Genomic DNA, 17,241 nt, shown 5'->3' on the forward strand with positions numbered 1-17,241 from the left:
CTGTTCCTGTGTTAGTTTGCTGAGAATGGTGGTTTCCAGCTTCATCCATGTCCCTGCAAAGGACATGAACTCATTGGTTTTTATGGCTGCATAGTATTCCATGGTGTGTATGTGCCACATTTTCTTTATCCAGTCTATCACTGATGGGCATTCGGGTTGGTTCCAAGTCTTTGCTATTGTATATATACATATTTTTAAGACTAGTCAAGTGCAGTAGTGAGAAGCAGGAAAGAGCAGATCAAGAAGTTCAATCTGTAACTGACTGTAAACAATCTACTGAGATAACTCACTGCCTTGGAAAAGCCTAGAGTGGCTTTGAGAAAAACCTTTCCAAACACTTTCATATCATATCATTTTAAGAAATGCCAATTTCTGAGGTAGGGTGGCAATCACTACCTACGTTGAAAGCAAAGGATGAAAGGAAAGGAAATCAGTTTGTCAAAGAGACACCTGCACTCCCATGTTCACTGTAGCACTCTTCATAATAGCCACATTTCTGGAACCATCTAAGTGTCCATTGACAGATGAATGGAATAAAAAATGTGGTCTGTAATATACAGCGGAATAGTACTCAGCCTTAGGAAAGAAGGGAATTGTGTCATTTGCGACAACGTGAATGAACCTAGAGGACAATATGCGAAATGAAATAAGCCAGGCACAGAAAGACAAATACTGCATAATCACACATGTGGAATCTAAAAACATTGAATTCATAGAAACAGAAGAATAGTGAATATGCCAGGGGCTGAGGACAGGGATAAATGAGAAGATGTTGATTAAAGGGTAGAAACTTTCAGTTATAAGATGAATAAATTCTGGGGATCTAATTGCAGCATGGCTACTAGTGATAGTACAGTATTGTTTACTTGAAAATTGAGGCCAGGTGCAGTGGCTCATGCCTGTAATCCCAGCACTTTGGGAGGTCGAGGTGGGTGGATCACAAACAAGGTCAGGAGTTCGAGACCAGTCTGGCCAATATGGTGAAACCTCGTCTCTACTAAAAATACAAAAAAATTAGCTGGGCATGGTGGCACATCCTGTAATCCCAGCTACTTGGGAGGCTGAAGCAGGAGAATTGCTTGAATCCGGGAGGCAGAGGTTGCAGTGAGCCGAGATCACACCACTGCACTCCAGCCTGGGTGACAGAGTGAGACTCCACCTCAAAAAAAAAAAAAAAGAAAGAAAGAAAAGAAAATTGATGCAAGAGTAGGTTTGAAGTGTCCTCAAACAACCCACCCCCACAAGATGGTAATGATGGTGGAGACAGATGGGTTAATTAATTTGATTGTGATAATCATTATACAATGTATATCTATCTCAAAACATCATGTTGTACACCTTGAATATATACAGTTTCTGATTATCAATTAAATCGTTTTCAAGAAATAAAGCAAAGAGTAATTGAGATTTGATATTCTGCTGAAGGTCAAAAAAGCAAGTTAGCAGCAGAATTGGGGTCTCACTCCAGGACTCTTACTCTTTCTTGAGGAGTTTCCATGAAGCTTTGTCACAGCCCGACCTTACATATATTTCAACGGCTCAATCTGTGCTACCACACTCAGTGGTTTCCACCTTTCAGCCACAGTCACCATAAGGCGTTCAATTAAGGCACTAAGAACCTTTTGTGACTGCCAAGATGGCCAGGGACTTGGCTCTGACATCATCTATATGCACAGATACATGTACCTGTCACCTCCATTTATTCCCATTTGGTCACGGGTCCTAATTTCACATCTGATGTCTTCTACAGCACAGGCTGTCAGCAGGCATTGCCCGCAAGCTCAGAAGTAATCTCAGAGACCCTCCCGCTGAGTCCATCAACTCGAATAAACGTTCTTCTAATCAGGAAAGTGGCACTCAGAACCTCTTTGCTGACAATTAGCCAGGCAGAAGTCAACAAACATTTGCGTAATAGTGACAAGATGGCTTGTACTTTAAATTGATAATAATCCTGTCGCCAGTTGAATGTAAGTAACTACTCCCTGTGTTATTTAGCCTTTGTCTGAAAGCATAACTCATTACCCATCTTTCGGCTTGGAGTGCTGATGAACTAACTGAAACACTTGTTTAGACTGTGTTGCTGATTCAACATTCACCCTCCTCTGATGTCCTTGAGCTCTGGGAAAGGAGTTTTACTTCATTTGTAAAATAAGGTGGGTGGATAACATAGGATGACTCTCACCAGCTCTGTGATTCTAACACAAGTACAAAGAGAATTCACTTTTGTAGTGGGTTTTCAACCTACATTTTTGCCTATAAAGATGTGCATAAAGATTTTGTGGATGAATGGCCCAAGTGACTAATTTCTTGCAGGTGCTCTAGGAAGAATTAAACCTGGCTAGATGGCACACCGGCACGGGCAGACACCACTTGAAGTGATAATTACGATACTTAGGGGAGGATTTGAATCATGTGGTGGGCCTGGAATTTTCTCTGGGAATCCATTTGTGAGTCCATAATAGCAGTCAATGGGATGATAATTTCTGTGCAAATCTCTGCCTTCCTAAGACCTTCTCAAGAGCATACTAATGCCTGGGGTGCGGGTAGGGGTGGAGTGCTGCGGGAGCTTCTAGTTCAGCAGCTCATTGACCTCAATTGAGCCTGAGACAAGGGCAGATTTTTAGAGCCTGTTGGACCAAGTAGTCAGGAGAGCACAAAGAATTCTCTAGAAGGAAAATGTCCATCAGTCCATCCCCTTTCATCACATCCGCTTCTAAGCACCTATCTAGTCTCACCGGTCTGATTGCATAAATCAGGCCCCCACCAACTCAAGTCTTGTGATATGGGATGGGTGGCAGTGAGCCTGCAACTTATGATGGCTCCCTGAGAAATGCCTTAGAATCAGCAGAACATTTGGTGGTGGGATCTATGTGACTGCTGCAACTACCAGGACAGCTTGGAAGTATCTATGCCTGATATTCTAACCTTACAAATTAAAAAAAAAAAAAAAAAATCATTGCTCCATTTAAGAAATAAATATCTTAAATGATGTTTGGAATTTAAGTTAAATATTAATTATTGTGATCATCATGAACACAAAATTTTAATATTAAAACCAAATCAAAGCAAAGATAATTTTGAATAGGTTTTTCCAATCTATACTCCCTGTCCTAGAGATTTTTATTATCTTTCTCCTTATCCCTCCCTGCTCCCATCATGGCTATCCTCAGTTCAGAATCCTTGGTCCCTACCCAGGAAAAAAATGACAGAAAGTTCCTAAGTTGTTACAGTCCAAAACATCCAGTGTGGGGATTTTGTAGGAGCTGGAAGAATGGAGATATCCTTCAAAACAAGGGAAAGGTACAGCAGGACAACAGCACCTACACTCAAGACAATCCAGAGCCTGTTTAATCCTTTTGCAGAAGTTCTTGCTTGGTTACACCAATTTACTTCATTTCAACATTTAAAAAACATCTTTGAGGAGGTTAAATTCCCTTGCCTAGTAAGAATAAAAACCAAATCAGCCGGGCGCGGTGGCTCACGCCTGTAATCCCAGCACTTTGGGAGGCCGAGGCGGGCGGATCACAAGGTCAGGAGATCGAGACCATGGTGAAACCCCGTCTCTACTAAAAATAGGAAAAATTAGCCGGGCGCAGTGGCGGGCGCCTGTAGTCCCAGCTACTCGGGAGGCTGAGGCAGGAGAATGGCGTGAACCCGGGAGTCGGAGCTCGCAATGAGCCGAGATTGCGCCACTGCACTCCAGCCTGGGCGACAGAGCGAGACTCCGTCTCAAAAAAAAAAAAAAAAAAAACCAAATCAAATTTACACATTCCTAAAGCACAGGAAATGATGGAAATAATTTTGAGTACTTGACGTGGCACTCCATCTATGCATTCTTTAAGCATTTTTTGGATGTCTTTTAGTATCAGGCACTGTTCAAGGCACTGGAGATATAAAAATGAAGAAGTAGTCCAGTGGGGAAGCATCTACCACAATTTGACAAGTTCTGCAACAAAATTATGCATAGGAAGTCAAAGAAGCTTTGAGTAGGGAGGTGACAAATAATTGAGTGATATTGAAAGACAAGCAGTGTCTGTCAGGTGAAAGGATAGGCAATGGCCTTGTGGGTGGATAGAAATGCAGAAGTCAGGCATGGAGAATTTAGTGCATGTCAGGTACAGGTTTTAATACGTAGGAGTGAAAAAGGTATAGGAGCGTAAGGAAAAATTAAACACTTTGGAATAAGCAAAAGAGACTACTGGATATGTTTTCAGTGGTGATTCTCTGTACCTATAGAGAGATACATCATTGTCTTTGTGAGGCTCTTTTACAACTCTATAGAGAGTAAAGTTAACTTGTAGCAAACTTACAGCAATGCAAATAATTCTTATCTATAGACCCCATTAGCTTTAGTCTCATGAGTATGAGTATAATTCATAACCTTCTACTCATAACCTTATGAGTATAAGTTAAGTTATACTCAAGTAACAGCAATGGCTATGGAGGAGAAAGTTTGCATGGAGATATATATAAAGATAGACTTGACACTGGAGACATCAGATTCTTTAATAATAAGTGTGGCTAATTAACTGAAACAAATATACAGTTCTTAAGTATTAGGGATTTACCTGCTGTAGGTCTGTTAGTAGTTTTCTCAAAACCCTTCGCGTCATGCGTGGCCCAGAATCATAACCTCCCCTGCTATTTTCCGCGTAGAGCTGAAAAAGAGCTAGACATGTAGGAGGAAAAATCTTTAAATTGAATACTTGCAATGTATCTTTGAAGAGTACTTGCTTTGAAGTAGCAGTCTCTTTGTGGCTATGAAAGGAAAGAGAAGGAAAGTTATGTTCTTGATTATTGGCTCACTATTTTGAAGGCCTCCAAAACTATGTTTTTGTGTGTGTGTGTGTGTGTGTTTTTGTTTTTGAGACGGAGTTTCACTCCTGTTGCCCAGGTTAGAGTGCAATGGCACGATCTCAGCTCACCGCAACCTCTGCCTCCCGGGTTCAAGTGATTCTCCTGCCTCAGCCTCCAGAGTAGCTGGGATTACAGGCGTGCGCCACCATGCCCAGCTAATTTTTTGTATTTTTAGTAGAGACAGGGTTTCACCATGTTGGTCAGGCTGGTCTCAAACTCCCAAGCTCGGGTGATCGCCTGCCTCGACTTCCCAAAGTGCTGGGATTACAGGCACGAGCCACTGCGCCCAGTCACTATCGATTTTGTAATAGCCATAATTTGATAACTAATGGAAATCCATTCACATTTCAACCTCTTGATCGTTCAGTGAATCTAGGATGAAGATCATGAGGTTGGTAAACAGAAATGTGAGAATCCTCCCAGGCTTCAAACCAACAATGATTACGGGTGTCTAGGTAATCCCTAAAGAAATAAATATCAAGAACAACTAAGTAATTAGGAAGTGTAAATTTTGAAAAATTCCAAATTCCTCAAATGGTAAATATTTTTCTTCAATAAACACACAAGTCATGCTGAGTACATGCTGAAGAAGAAGGCCTTGTGGTGGGGATACAGAATACCAGGTTGGGGATTTGGGGCTCACTGCACTTTAGAACACCCGTAGTCCTCCGCATGTTACCTCGGTATTTTGTAAGAGGGCTGTCTCCTGAGAGGGTTATTAGGGCAGCGGCCGCAGGCATAAGCTGGAGAAAATCTGTTCCTGTGCTTGCACGGTGACAAACAGAGACAAGAATGGGGGGCCAGGGTTACCTTTGGTGTCATGGATGATAAAAACTATAACTATTAATAGGCATTTTTGACATGGTGCTCTAAGTTCTAGCTTTTTGTGGCCTCTTATCCTATACCTAGAATTTAGCAGAACAGAGCATGGAATTAACGTATTTCGCCAGTCATTTATTTGTTCCTGCATTCACTCCAAAATATGTATTGGATGCCTCCTCTGTGCTAAGCACCGTACCAGGCACCAGGGATGCAGGGATAAACCCTGTCTTCATGGAGCAGGTAGCATCACTTCCTCAGGCCTCAGTTGCCTGGAAACCAAGCAACAGAGACAAGGAAGGACCAAAAGCCAGGCAAAGGAGCAAATATTTATGCAAAAAAAAAAAAAAAAAAATCTAGTTCACAGGCCCTCACTCAGAGCCTAATCATCCTTGCCCATTTGCTATCTAGTTTACAAACCTACTAAACAATTAATCAAAGGCAGGGGAATTGTTAGAGACACACACAGATAATAGAAATGACAGTCAAAAGCTTAATGTTTAAGGAAGCTGAAATGAAAAAATAACTTGAGAATGTGTATGTATATTGTTTTGGCAGTTAAAAAAATTAAAAAAAAAAAAAAGCTAGAAAAGGAAATAACTGTAAGGAATTTGCTCAGTGGTTAAAAAGGTGCTTGCTTCTGGGAGGCAGGCTGATGGGTAATAATGTATCTCTTCTTCTTTACTTTTTTCCTCTATTTTCCAAATGTTTCGAATTCACTATGATTTTTGAAAAGTTTATTCTAAAGGATGAAGTCTACTGAGTCGAGGATACATAAGGTAAACCAAATTGAGGGAGGGGGCAGAGGAATTGAAACCTTACAGCTCCCAAAACACACTCACCCCTACCACACACTAGCAGAACTATTGACTTCAGAGTATATGTAATCAGCCCTTTGACATGGTCTACACTGGTTTATAAGTTACTCATCCATGCGCAGTATTTTCATCCTTATTCTAGCTAAATAAAAAATTGATAATAGTTTACAAAGAAATGAGCAAAGAAGCTAGCAGTAACAAGAATCAAGTGTCGCTTCTCACATGTATGTATAGAAGTGTAAACGCTCTAGCAAAAGGTGTGTATGCTTCTCTAGAGTAGGAATGAATTTGTATGAAGGAAAGAATAATGTGAAATTCTCCCCCTCTTGTTGCTATCCATGAGTCATTTATATTCATAAAACCGATGGGCATTTACTCCTTTGTTCTACTCCTGAGGAATAAATTAGTGAAAAACAAAGAAGGCTTCTTATATACCAAACCTCAAGCAAATATCAGCCAGCACCAAATGGTAAATGACCACTGGCAGCTAAACATTGCCTCTGAGGTCACAGCACGACGTCCACACCCTTACCTGTTGCACATTGTCGTGAGAAGGCTCAGAGTGAGTTCGGGAGCTCTGGGATGCACCTGCCCTGGGTTTTCCTCCCTGGCCTTCTGAAACAGCTCTTGGAGTGCCTGAGAAAGCTGCTGCACAGAAAGGGAGCGCTTGTGAGCTTCCCAGAAACTTGGACGCAGTAGGACCTGCTGAATCAGGGAGCTGTCAATCAAGTCCACTGTAGGAAGCAAATGAAGAATTGAGCCTTATTTTCTGATGGGAACAAAAGGCTTCAAATGAAGTAAATGTCATTTAGTGTTTTATAATTAAGAACTTTTTATGGTCGTTATTTTCTTTTAAGGGGAATGAAATATGACTACTATTTGGACATATATTCCTTGTGCATAATTCAGGCGTTACTATTCTACCGATTGATTTGATTTTGGAAAAGTGCATCTGTTAGTAAAGCATAGTTGTAACATTATTACAGTACGGTTTCAAGGATGTTGTTTTATAGAAAGAAGTTAAAAAGGGAAGTGAGAAACGAAAAATACGCTTTCCAAGAAAGTTATGACACTGTGATGAAAAGTTGGGGAAAACATTTTTATACTCTTCATTAAGTGGATTGAATAAATTTACCTTTCCTGTTCAAATATAGTTTTTCTTGTCTGCAGCCCAGCTTCAGAAGCAATATGGTGTGTTAAAAAGCAATTGCCATAGTTAAATAAAAAACAGTGATCTTTATAAAAGAGCAGTTACTCTTCTATAAAAATCTTTAGGCTAAAGAGTCTGAGAATTCCGCAACTCAGTAATATCACTTTTAACAATCTTGGTTCCATCAGTATTATTATCTAGAGAAGGCACTTAATAAAACTAGAGCAGCTTACCAAAAATAATGGTTTATTTCTTACAGTGAATATTTTTTAACCACCTTCTCCTAAAATTTTTACAAGGCAATGAATAGAAACAAGAATGTAATAGAGCTAACCCCATAGCTTCTTGCAGAGACAGGATGACAGATAAAATTAATAAACAGCCACTTGCGCCATCTGAGAGGTGGGGATGTCAACAGCGCCAAGAGCTCCTGGCATTTAAAACGCTTCAGCCTGTGAAACCATAAAACCCTGGGTTTCTCTCTACTTCGTAAATCAACCTCAGATAAGAAATCTAGCAAGTATAATAAAAATTTTTATTTGTTCTCTGATATTGCTTTTAAGGGGAGAGTCTAAGGAACAGAGGAGCAAGTTTCAGAATGTGACTTAAATAAAAACCCGGCTGCAGGTGGTGAAGGCTGTAAACTCTTTTATCATTAAAACCTGTCACCTGAGCCAGGCATTCTGAACACAGGCCGATTTCATCTCCTGCTGAGAGTTCTATATTACACCAAACCAGATAATAGTGGTGTCCATTAATCTCACCACAAGATTTATACAGCGATGTGTTCCAGATCTTCCTGTTTGGAGCTCATGTTATGCTTTATCTTGGTGTTTGGAATTTTCTGTTTTTACATTTTTGTTGGGATATCTTTTTACTAGGTAACATTTTTCAACCACTGATTTTGTGTATTGTTAATATTTCCCATGAGTATTATTTATATTCACTGTTTCTGATGCCAGAGATAACAAAATGTTGAAAACTGTGCATCCTCAAATTACACTGTGGTACATACTCAGGCGTTCATGATGGGGACATGTGAACAATTGCTGCTAACTTTCTCTGAGAGAGAAATTCTCCAGGAAAATAGCATAATTGGGGGTAAATGTTTAGCCTTTTATTGGTTCCTGGAATAATAAATAATAGTTATGAGTTTCTTTATCTAGAGCAGTAATCTACATAAAACTGTTTTTAAAACCAAAAATTTCTTCTTCAAAGGAACCTGATACAGAAACATGGTATGAGGCCAGGCGCGGTAGCTGATGTCTATAATTCCAGCACTTTGGGAGGCCAACATGGGCAGATCAGTTGAGCTCAGGAGTTCAAGACCAGCCTGGGCAACATGGCAAAACACCTGTCTCTACTAAAAATACAAAAAATTAGCAGGGTGTGGTAGTGCACGCCTGTGGTCCCAGCTACTTGGGAGGTTGAGGTGGGAGGATGGCTTTAGCCTGGAAGGCAGAGGTTGCAGTGAACTGAGATCTCGCCACTGCACTCCAGCGTGGGTGACAGAGTGAGACCCCCCCCAACTTACACACACACACACAAGGAAACATAGTATAGAAAATAGAGAAGGATGGAGCTGTTTCTGTTGAGGATATGGTCTCCAAATCTTCCCACCTTGCTTGCAACTCCTCTTCCCACCTGGCTAACTCTTTCGTACCCTACACCACATTCACATGTACTTTGTGAAGCCCAATTTGAAAACCACTGCCCTATGTAACTTTTTAGGGAGGAGGAAAAATATTTTAAAATGTCAGCCTTCAGTAGAAATGTCACATATATAACATACCTCAGGTCTGATATGATAAATTTCAGAAATCATTTTACATGAAGTGATTTTTCTTTCATGCAGTGAGAAATCAATAACTTTAGATAGGCTGAATGCCTGGTGTTTTTCATAGCTTGGACCCAGTTTATTTTCCACCTTGGAAAATTTTCACAGGATGCATGTTTTTACTATATTTTACCTTATTTTGCCTAGATAACAGTATGAGAAAAGAAAAGAAAACCATACATTCAATCAGATATAAATTTAATGCAAAAGGGACAGTTCTCAGGGAATTCTCGAGATAATTTTAAAATTCACGGTCCATGGGTTATTTATTCATTTGTACCTACTTTTGCATGTTCATATACAGATTACAGGTACAACTTGAAAACGCAAATCTTATGTGGTAGATGGAATTTTACATTTTTATGCTTAAATCTAAAAGTACAGATTTGAAACTACCTTTTTTTTTGTAATTTTATTTTGTGTCCATTTTGGTATCCTGAAAAGGAAACCAAAAACATTTTCTAGAAGAAGCCAAGTGGAGAAAATATTTAAAAAATTAAAAATCCTCATCCACATTCATTTTCTATCACTCATCAGCAAAACTACACATGAGTTGCAAGCACGCGATGTTTTCCCATCCCTCCACCTTCTCTGTTGCGAATGGGCTGAATGCACAAATCCAGACTTCCGGAATCCAGCAGTCCACGGCATGGGGGAAGTGTTTGTTTTCTCTATGAATTTTACATCACATATCAAGCTCAGATTATTTCAAATATTTCAGGAGAGCCTATACTTACACTGGCACAGAGTTTGCACTGATCGTAATTTGAAGGCTGTTCTGTAAATGGAATTCTCAATACTATTAAGAGCATCTGTAAAGAAAACATAAAGTATTATGAATAAAGTACTGTCTCATTATATAAATCCCACATCCTGGAAGGAAATCCTAGAGATCAGATAAGCTTACTTTATTTTGCAGGTGAGGAAATTAAGGTTTAGAGCTCTTTTTTCTTTCTGTAAACAAATAATAATAGACTTACATTATTCTAGGGCTACGGGTGAACCTAGTTCACCTTCTCAGTCCACCAAAAAGTGGGGAATATTCCATCAATCTGTCCACTTTTTATATAAAAAGTCAATGGCCTTTGAAACAAACAGGATAAAAAAACTACATGTAAAATATAAATTCAAGTTTGCAAATAGATTCTAGTTATACGTGGACACATGTATTTATGCATAAATGAAAAAGACCCCAAAGCTATCCATCTACTCATGCATTTAGCCAATATTTATTGAGCCCTTACTATATGGTCCTGGCATGATTCTAGGCCCTTGAAATAGAGCATTCAACTAGACAGATAAAGATGGCCATCCTTGTGGAGCTTAACTTCTAGTATCATCCACCAAACTGTTAACAGTGGACATCTCTGAGTGCTTGAATTATTAGTGTTCATGGTTATTTTCTCTCTACTCAGTATTACCTAAATTTTCTATAAAAAGTATATGCTATTTTTATAATAAGAAAAAGAATTGTTAATATACCTTCTTTTGAGAGTTACCACCACCGATAGCAGTACAAGAGCGAGCATTCCCGAGCCCTGCTAGGCACTGAGTGTGTTTGACCATTTCACAGTGTAGAGGAGGGGAGAGAGCGCTGGAGCCAGCTATACTTAGTTCTGTTCCTTCATTTTTCTTAAAATGAGTTACTTTTGATCTTCAGTTTCTTCATCAGATGAATGGGAATTACAGTACATTCCTCAAAGGGTATTTGCACATTTTAAATAAGAAAATATAGGCAATATACTTCCTAAATTGTTTCTTTTACCTTTCTTAAGGACCCACAATTTTACATTTTTTCCATTGCTCCAAATTTGATTGTTACTTAATTTAAGAGATTATAACAACATCACAACAGAGCTTTCTGTTGCTTGACTGAAATGATCAGTCTTCATATCTAGAAAAAATAACTGTAGAATAGATCTCCCTATTTAGTCATATTATCTTTAATGTTATTCAATAAAGCTATATAAGATCATACACATTAATAGCTTAGTTTGTTTCAGGCAGTTAAAATGGCCTGTTCTAACTGATTATTGTATAAACCAGTGGACCTTAAAGTACAGTTCCTGGACCAGCAGCAGCAGCAGCATCGCCTGGGAACTTGGGAGAAAAACAATTTCTAACAAAAATCTAAGAAGTCTCTGACACCAGAATCTAGGGGTGAGAATCTAGGGGACAACCTGTGTCTTAGCAGGCCCTGGGGGTAAATCTGATGCAAACGAAAGTTTGAAAACTACTGGTATAAAGTAAATTTATTGCTTCTGCTTTTCATGACTAGTTTGATTATTGAAGGTCTTTGTGACAGCGGTTTCAGTGGAGTCATGGGGGTCAAAATCCAACTGCAGAGGATTGAGCACTGAGTGTAAGGTGAGGAGAAAACATACAACCAGACAACTTTTTCAAGATCTTATAATGTGAAGGGAAGACAAGAGAGCCACAGCTAGAACAACACATCAAATCGAAACTGGTTTTCAAAGGCAGGAGAAATTCCAGAATGTATGTATAGGTCAGGGAGGAGGAGCCAGGAGAGACAGAGTGGGGTTGAGGACTCAGGAAGTAGGGAATCCAGGTAGTATATGATGTAGCAAAGTCCCTTTCAGAGGGCACATGTTCCCCTAGTCACCCAGCATCCATTTTTCTTTCTCCAGGTGAACCACCTCCCCTAATCTGAGTCCATGAAATTCTAGTAGTGTCAACTGCAACTCTCCCACTTCCACAGGGGCACGTGGCCCAGGTCCAGCCCATCGGTGAGAGCACCATCGCACTCCCCAGAGGTGGGTACACACCAAAGTCAGGCAAGGAATGTTCCAATGAATCTGGGTTCAAGGACTCTTGGTTCAAGTTATCAGGGAAGCAGACTTTTTTTTTTTTTTCTGGACTGGAATTTGGAATTGTAGATTGGAGCAGCAATCACTCTCTTGTCAGGTTGTGTAAAAATGTGAAAGTTAGCCTTTAGGAAGTGGGTCTGGTGTTGGCTTACCTGGGCTCCTCGTTCATTTTCCATGTTGCACTGTAGCACAGCTTGCCGTGTTTTCTCATTTTCATTGAGAATGAAATCAACACACAAGGGTGAGCAGAGATGAACTTAGAGATGGAGAAAAATTGCTTCCTGGTGACAGTCTCCCAGCCCAGGAAAGCTAGTCCTTCCTTTGGTTATTTAATTTATTTTCATTTGTTTTAATTAACAAATAAATACTGTATATATTAATCATGCACAGTATGTTTCAAAATATGTATATCTCGTGGAATGGCTACATCAAGCTAATTAACATATATATTATGTCACATATTTATTTTTTGTGGTAAGACTATTTAAAATCTATTCTCTTAGCAATTTTCAACAATATAATACATTGTTATTAACTATAGTCACCATGCTGCACAGTAGATCTCTTGATTGGGTTATTAACTTTATAAGGTAACAGCCTCTTTGAGGTAAGTTTAATGCCACAATCGCTGAAGTATTGCTAACTGCTCCCATCGCTGCAGTAGAGAGAGGGCGGAAAACGCACAGGTGAAGGAATTAGCTTTGGTAAGAAGCCACCTCTCATTGCCTGACAGGACTTATAAAAGGAGATGATGGGCTGGGGAAATGGCCATGTCTGAGAGCTTCTGTTTTCTTTGTAAAGTTAGGGGCATGTTCACACACTTAGAGTTAGGAGGAGGTGGTGGGGTGGAAAACTTGAGGAATAGTGAAGATTTGCACGGTTACAGTGAAGGGTGAAAGAGGAAATCAGTCAAAAACTTTGGAAAGAACTGCCAAGCAGCCGTGCATCTCCAGTATTTCCGGTGATAACGAATTCCAATTAGAGTTTACACCCAGAAATGCTCATACTGAGGCAAGGATTTCACACACAAGCAAGCTCTGAGGCCAAGACTTACTTGTATAATTGTGATGCCCAGAGGAAGAAGTCCTGAGGAAAATGAAACTACTTTCAAATGTAATGTCAGCTGATTAACATAAAACTCAGGCAATAAGGTGTTAGCAGGGTGTGCTGGGGAGTTTTGTGACTAGAAACACAGCCTAGAAGCAAACTGAAAGAGAGAGAGAGAGACAGAGAGAGAGAGAGAGACAGACAGACAGGCAAAGAAAGAGAGTAAGACAGAAGACAGACACAGTGAGTCTCCAGCCTTGGAATAGGCCCTGAGCAAAAATGAAACAAGGAACTGCTTGGTGTATTTCTTTGATTCAAACATACGTGGCAAGGTAATTTGTGGTGACATTCATTTTTGTCTTGTTCTTGCAGCAAGGGGAGAATTTAAAGAATGGAAAGGCAATGTTTCTGTGTTCATCCTGTAAGTCTAAGCTGTTTTCACTCCTCTGGGAGATCTAACAATGTCTCTGTGTTTAAGGGCCACTGTTTTTTTGTTTTTTTGTTTTTTTGGTTTTTTTTTTTTGAGACGGAGTCTCTCTTTGTCGCCCAGGCTGGAGTGCAGGTGCACGATCTCGGCTTGCTGCAAGCTCCGCCTCCTAGGTTCATGCCATTCTCCTGCCTCAGCCTCCTGAGTAGTTGGGACTACAGGTGTACACTGCCATGCCCGGCTAATTTTTTTTTTTTTTTTTTTTTTTTGTATTTTTAGTAGAGATGGGGTTTCACCGTGTTAGCCAGGATGGTCTCAATCTCCTGACCTCATGATCTGCCAGCCTCAGCCTCCCAAAGTGCTGGGATTACAGGCATGAGCCACCACATAAGGGCCACTCTTAAAGTCACCTCCACTCAGGCCTTCATATGAGAAGATGGACAGGCCCATGAAAAAATTAATCTGGAATTTTCCTGGAGGTGGAAGAGAGCCTGATGCCTGGACAAGAAGTTGGAAAATGTCTGACTAAGATTGGGTTTAGGAGGTGTCTCCAGGGCTGCCCTTCCTAGCAGACCCCTGAGTGGAGGCATGGCTGCATGGTGTAGCCAGGGAGGCCAGCCACAGGCATGACGAGGACTTCTGTGTCCAGTCTTGATATGGAGTCCCATGTCTTCAAGTGGAATACAAAGCCAACGGCAGAGAGCATCACAAGTGGTGGTCACAGTGGACTTCAATCAGGGCCTTGACCAAGGTTTAAGGTAGCAGCCTTAGAGCTTTCTGTTTGTCTCCCAGGGATAGTTCCCTCCCAAACTTAACTCAGCCTAAATTTCATATCAAGGTACAGTGACTTGATTTTGATTTAGGAAATGATGTGTCTTGCCCTTGAGTGTTGTGGGGTAAAGTCCTGGCTGTTACACGTAAGATACTGAGTGCCAGGTGCTGTGTGGAGCCACAAAGGGGATTACAGTGCTGAACCAGGCCAGAGCCGTCTCAAAGTAGTGAGAGCATGCCACAGGCCTCTCTCTGAACGTGTATTGATCCAACAGTCAGCATATGATCATGAATTAAAGACCCCTACCTCAGGTGAAGCGGGCTGTGCCTAAACATTGTCGCCCAAACAAGAGAGGTGGTTTAAAATCCCTCTACATGTTTTCCTTTCTTTTTCAAGAGGTGCAAACATATTAAAAAAAAAAAAAAAAAACTACAATTTTTTGCTGTAAATCTTTTGTTATTCACCATTTCCTTAGGCTTTAAAAATGCTTAGTTTTCAAATAAGACAACAATGTTAGAGAATGGGAGATGTCAGAAACTCCTCTGTCCTATGTCTGGAGAAAAAAAACAAATTGAGAGTAGGCATAATAGGGTGGAAATAATTTACAACAGTGTAATGCCCAACATTTCTTTCCTCTGGAAACTGGCCAGTGTTTGTGCCCTGGTTCCTCTTAGATGCACCAAGCAGATACAGAGAATCAGCAGACAAGAGGCTCTGCAAGTTCCCAGATGCTGCTCTCGGTGGAGGAGCGACTCTGTAGCTGCTCTACCATCTGGCCATCACTCTCCTGTCAAGTTATGCTTTGCAGCGTCATCTGATGAAGTTATGCAGCATAACACAGCAAGCTGTGATACAGTGCAACATGGGAAATGAATGAGGAGGCCAGGTAAGCCAACACCAGACCCACTTCCTAAAGGCTAACTTACATTTTTTTTTGATAATGCAAAAAGCAAAAACAAAAAAAAACAAACTAAAGAAAGGAAGAAATTACCAAATGTATCATGCCCAAAGCTATGAACAAAGTAGTTTTAGATGCTTAAAGAAATAGTAACACAAGCTACATTTCTTGTTCATGGAAGCAATATGATTGGGAAATATCTTTTGACCGGGATTCTTGTTTTTGCTTAGCTCCGTCAGTATATTTATTTTCCACAGACACTAAGGTGGATGTAATACAATTCTTTCAAATGTCCATCATCTACTTTGATGATCCAAAATACATGCTTTAGACCAGTGGTCCTCAGAGTGTGGTCCCAAGTCAGCAGCATCAGGTCACCTGGGAAACTGTTAGAAATGCACATTCCTGAACTCTTCCCCAGACCCACAGAATCACAAACTTTGCAGCATATTAACAAACCTTTCAGGTGATTCTGATGCATGCTAATTTTGAGACACACTGCCTTAGAAAAAGAAAATTGAGAGTTGAATGGATTACCTACTGCTTTGTGTAAAGCGTATTAATATGAGAGCCCAAATTTGGAAAACCCAAAGGTATTGGAATTATTTATAATGTTGTTTTAGATGAACAACTAGGGATTATACAGAATTTCATATAAAACAAGTAAGATAACAATGTAGATTTTGGTTAGGGGAGTAAGGCTGCAAATAGATCTAGCAATAGAAATGCCACAGATCAGTTCTTGGCATTCAGCGAAGTTAGAAGAAAGGGGAACTAGTTTCTCCATATCCACTTATAAAATTTTCATATAGTGACAACCGTGAGGCCTTTCTCCCAACTTGAACCACGCAGTACTGTGAACTTGCCCATGACATTAAAATATATACGATAAGTTCATTTTAATAGTAAACTATGAATATACATAAAACTAAGGCAATAGTTGGTGTGTATTTGAACAGCAATTCAAATGTAATTATGTTGACATCAAGTCTTTTGTTAGATTATTTTTGGTGCTTTTGAGACAATAGACCAAATATTCTTCAGTACATGGTGGATTTCTGTTTAGAAGAAAGAGAAAACCACTTTAATCAAATAACAGTTTCTTTTCAGCCAGAAATTTGCCAAATGTTTACTCTTCTTCAAATCAGAGGTCTGAAAACATAACATCTGTGCCTAATTTTTCTGTTTACAAACTATGCCCATAAACTTGACAATAATACTCACCTTGTTTATCTGGATCCATTTCACAAATTTCCTGGAATGACAGATGGCAGGTGGGTTCCTGTAACTAGAAATGAACCAGTATTTTAAGCAGAAGGTTTTGCAGCAGAGGAATGAGGCCAGGGGAACAAAAAGGCAACTAAACAAATCATTTTACCTGTGGAAAGTGACTGCAAGGTGTTCAAGGAGACTGAAATATCTTGGGAGGAAAAAACAAGGAGAAACATAGAAGTAGAGGCTCTCGATACTGGCCACGCTTCTCAGAAAACTGAGAACAGCTCCTGAAACTAATACCATGATGACTAAGAGCCTTTGAGGCATTATAATTTTAAGAGTGGACTGTATTCTTACTTTAAGATGATATCAATTTACTTGAACTTTAAGAACAAAATTTGAAACTCTCAATTCTTAAATTTCTAATAACACTATGCTAAATAATTCTACATATTAAATTTCTAACAAAAGCTATCAATTTTTCACATATATGCATATATACATACACATTATGTATATGTATACATAGGATTCTGTTAATAATTTTTAAAAGAGTGGTCAATTAGCTACCTT

The 17,241-nt window shown here is 39.7% G+C and overlaps 1 protein-coding gene across 1 annotated transcript in view; it reads right to left on the minus strand.

Moving 5' to 3' along the window:
• Positions 1 to 16,696, minus strand: part of DYTN (dystrotelin) — a 68,216-nt gene extending 51,520 nt beyond the window's left edge. Inside the window, exons 1-5 of the mRNA XM_031651707.1 lie at positions 16,678 to 16,696; positions 10,219 to 10,293; positions 7,027 to 7,228; positions 5,537 to 5,622; positions 4,569 to 4,669 (exon numbers count right to left, since the gene is read on the minus strand). Coding sequence (XP_031507567.1) covers positions 4,569 to 4,669; positions 5,537 to 5,622; positions 7,027 to 7,228; positions 10,219 to 10,293; positions 16,678 to 16,696 — 483 coding nt within the window. The remainder of the gene's footprint in view (positions 1 to 4,568; positions 4,670 to 5,536; positions 5,623 to 7,026; positions 7,229 to 10,218; positions 10,294 to 16,677) is intronic.
• Between the last annotated feature and the right edge of the window lie 545 nt (positions 16,697 to 17,241).

The sequence above is a fragment of the Papio anubis genome, chromosome 10, assembly GCF_008728515.1.
Source record: "Papio anubis isolate 15944 chromosome 10, Panubis1.0, whole genome shotgun sequence".
In the NCBI taxonomy this organism is placed as follows: Eukaryota; Metazoa; Chordata; class Mammalia; order Primates; family Cercopithecidae; genus Papio; species Papio anubis.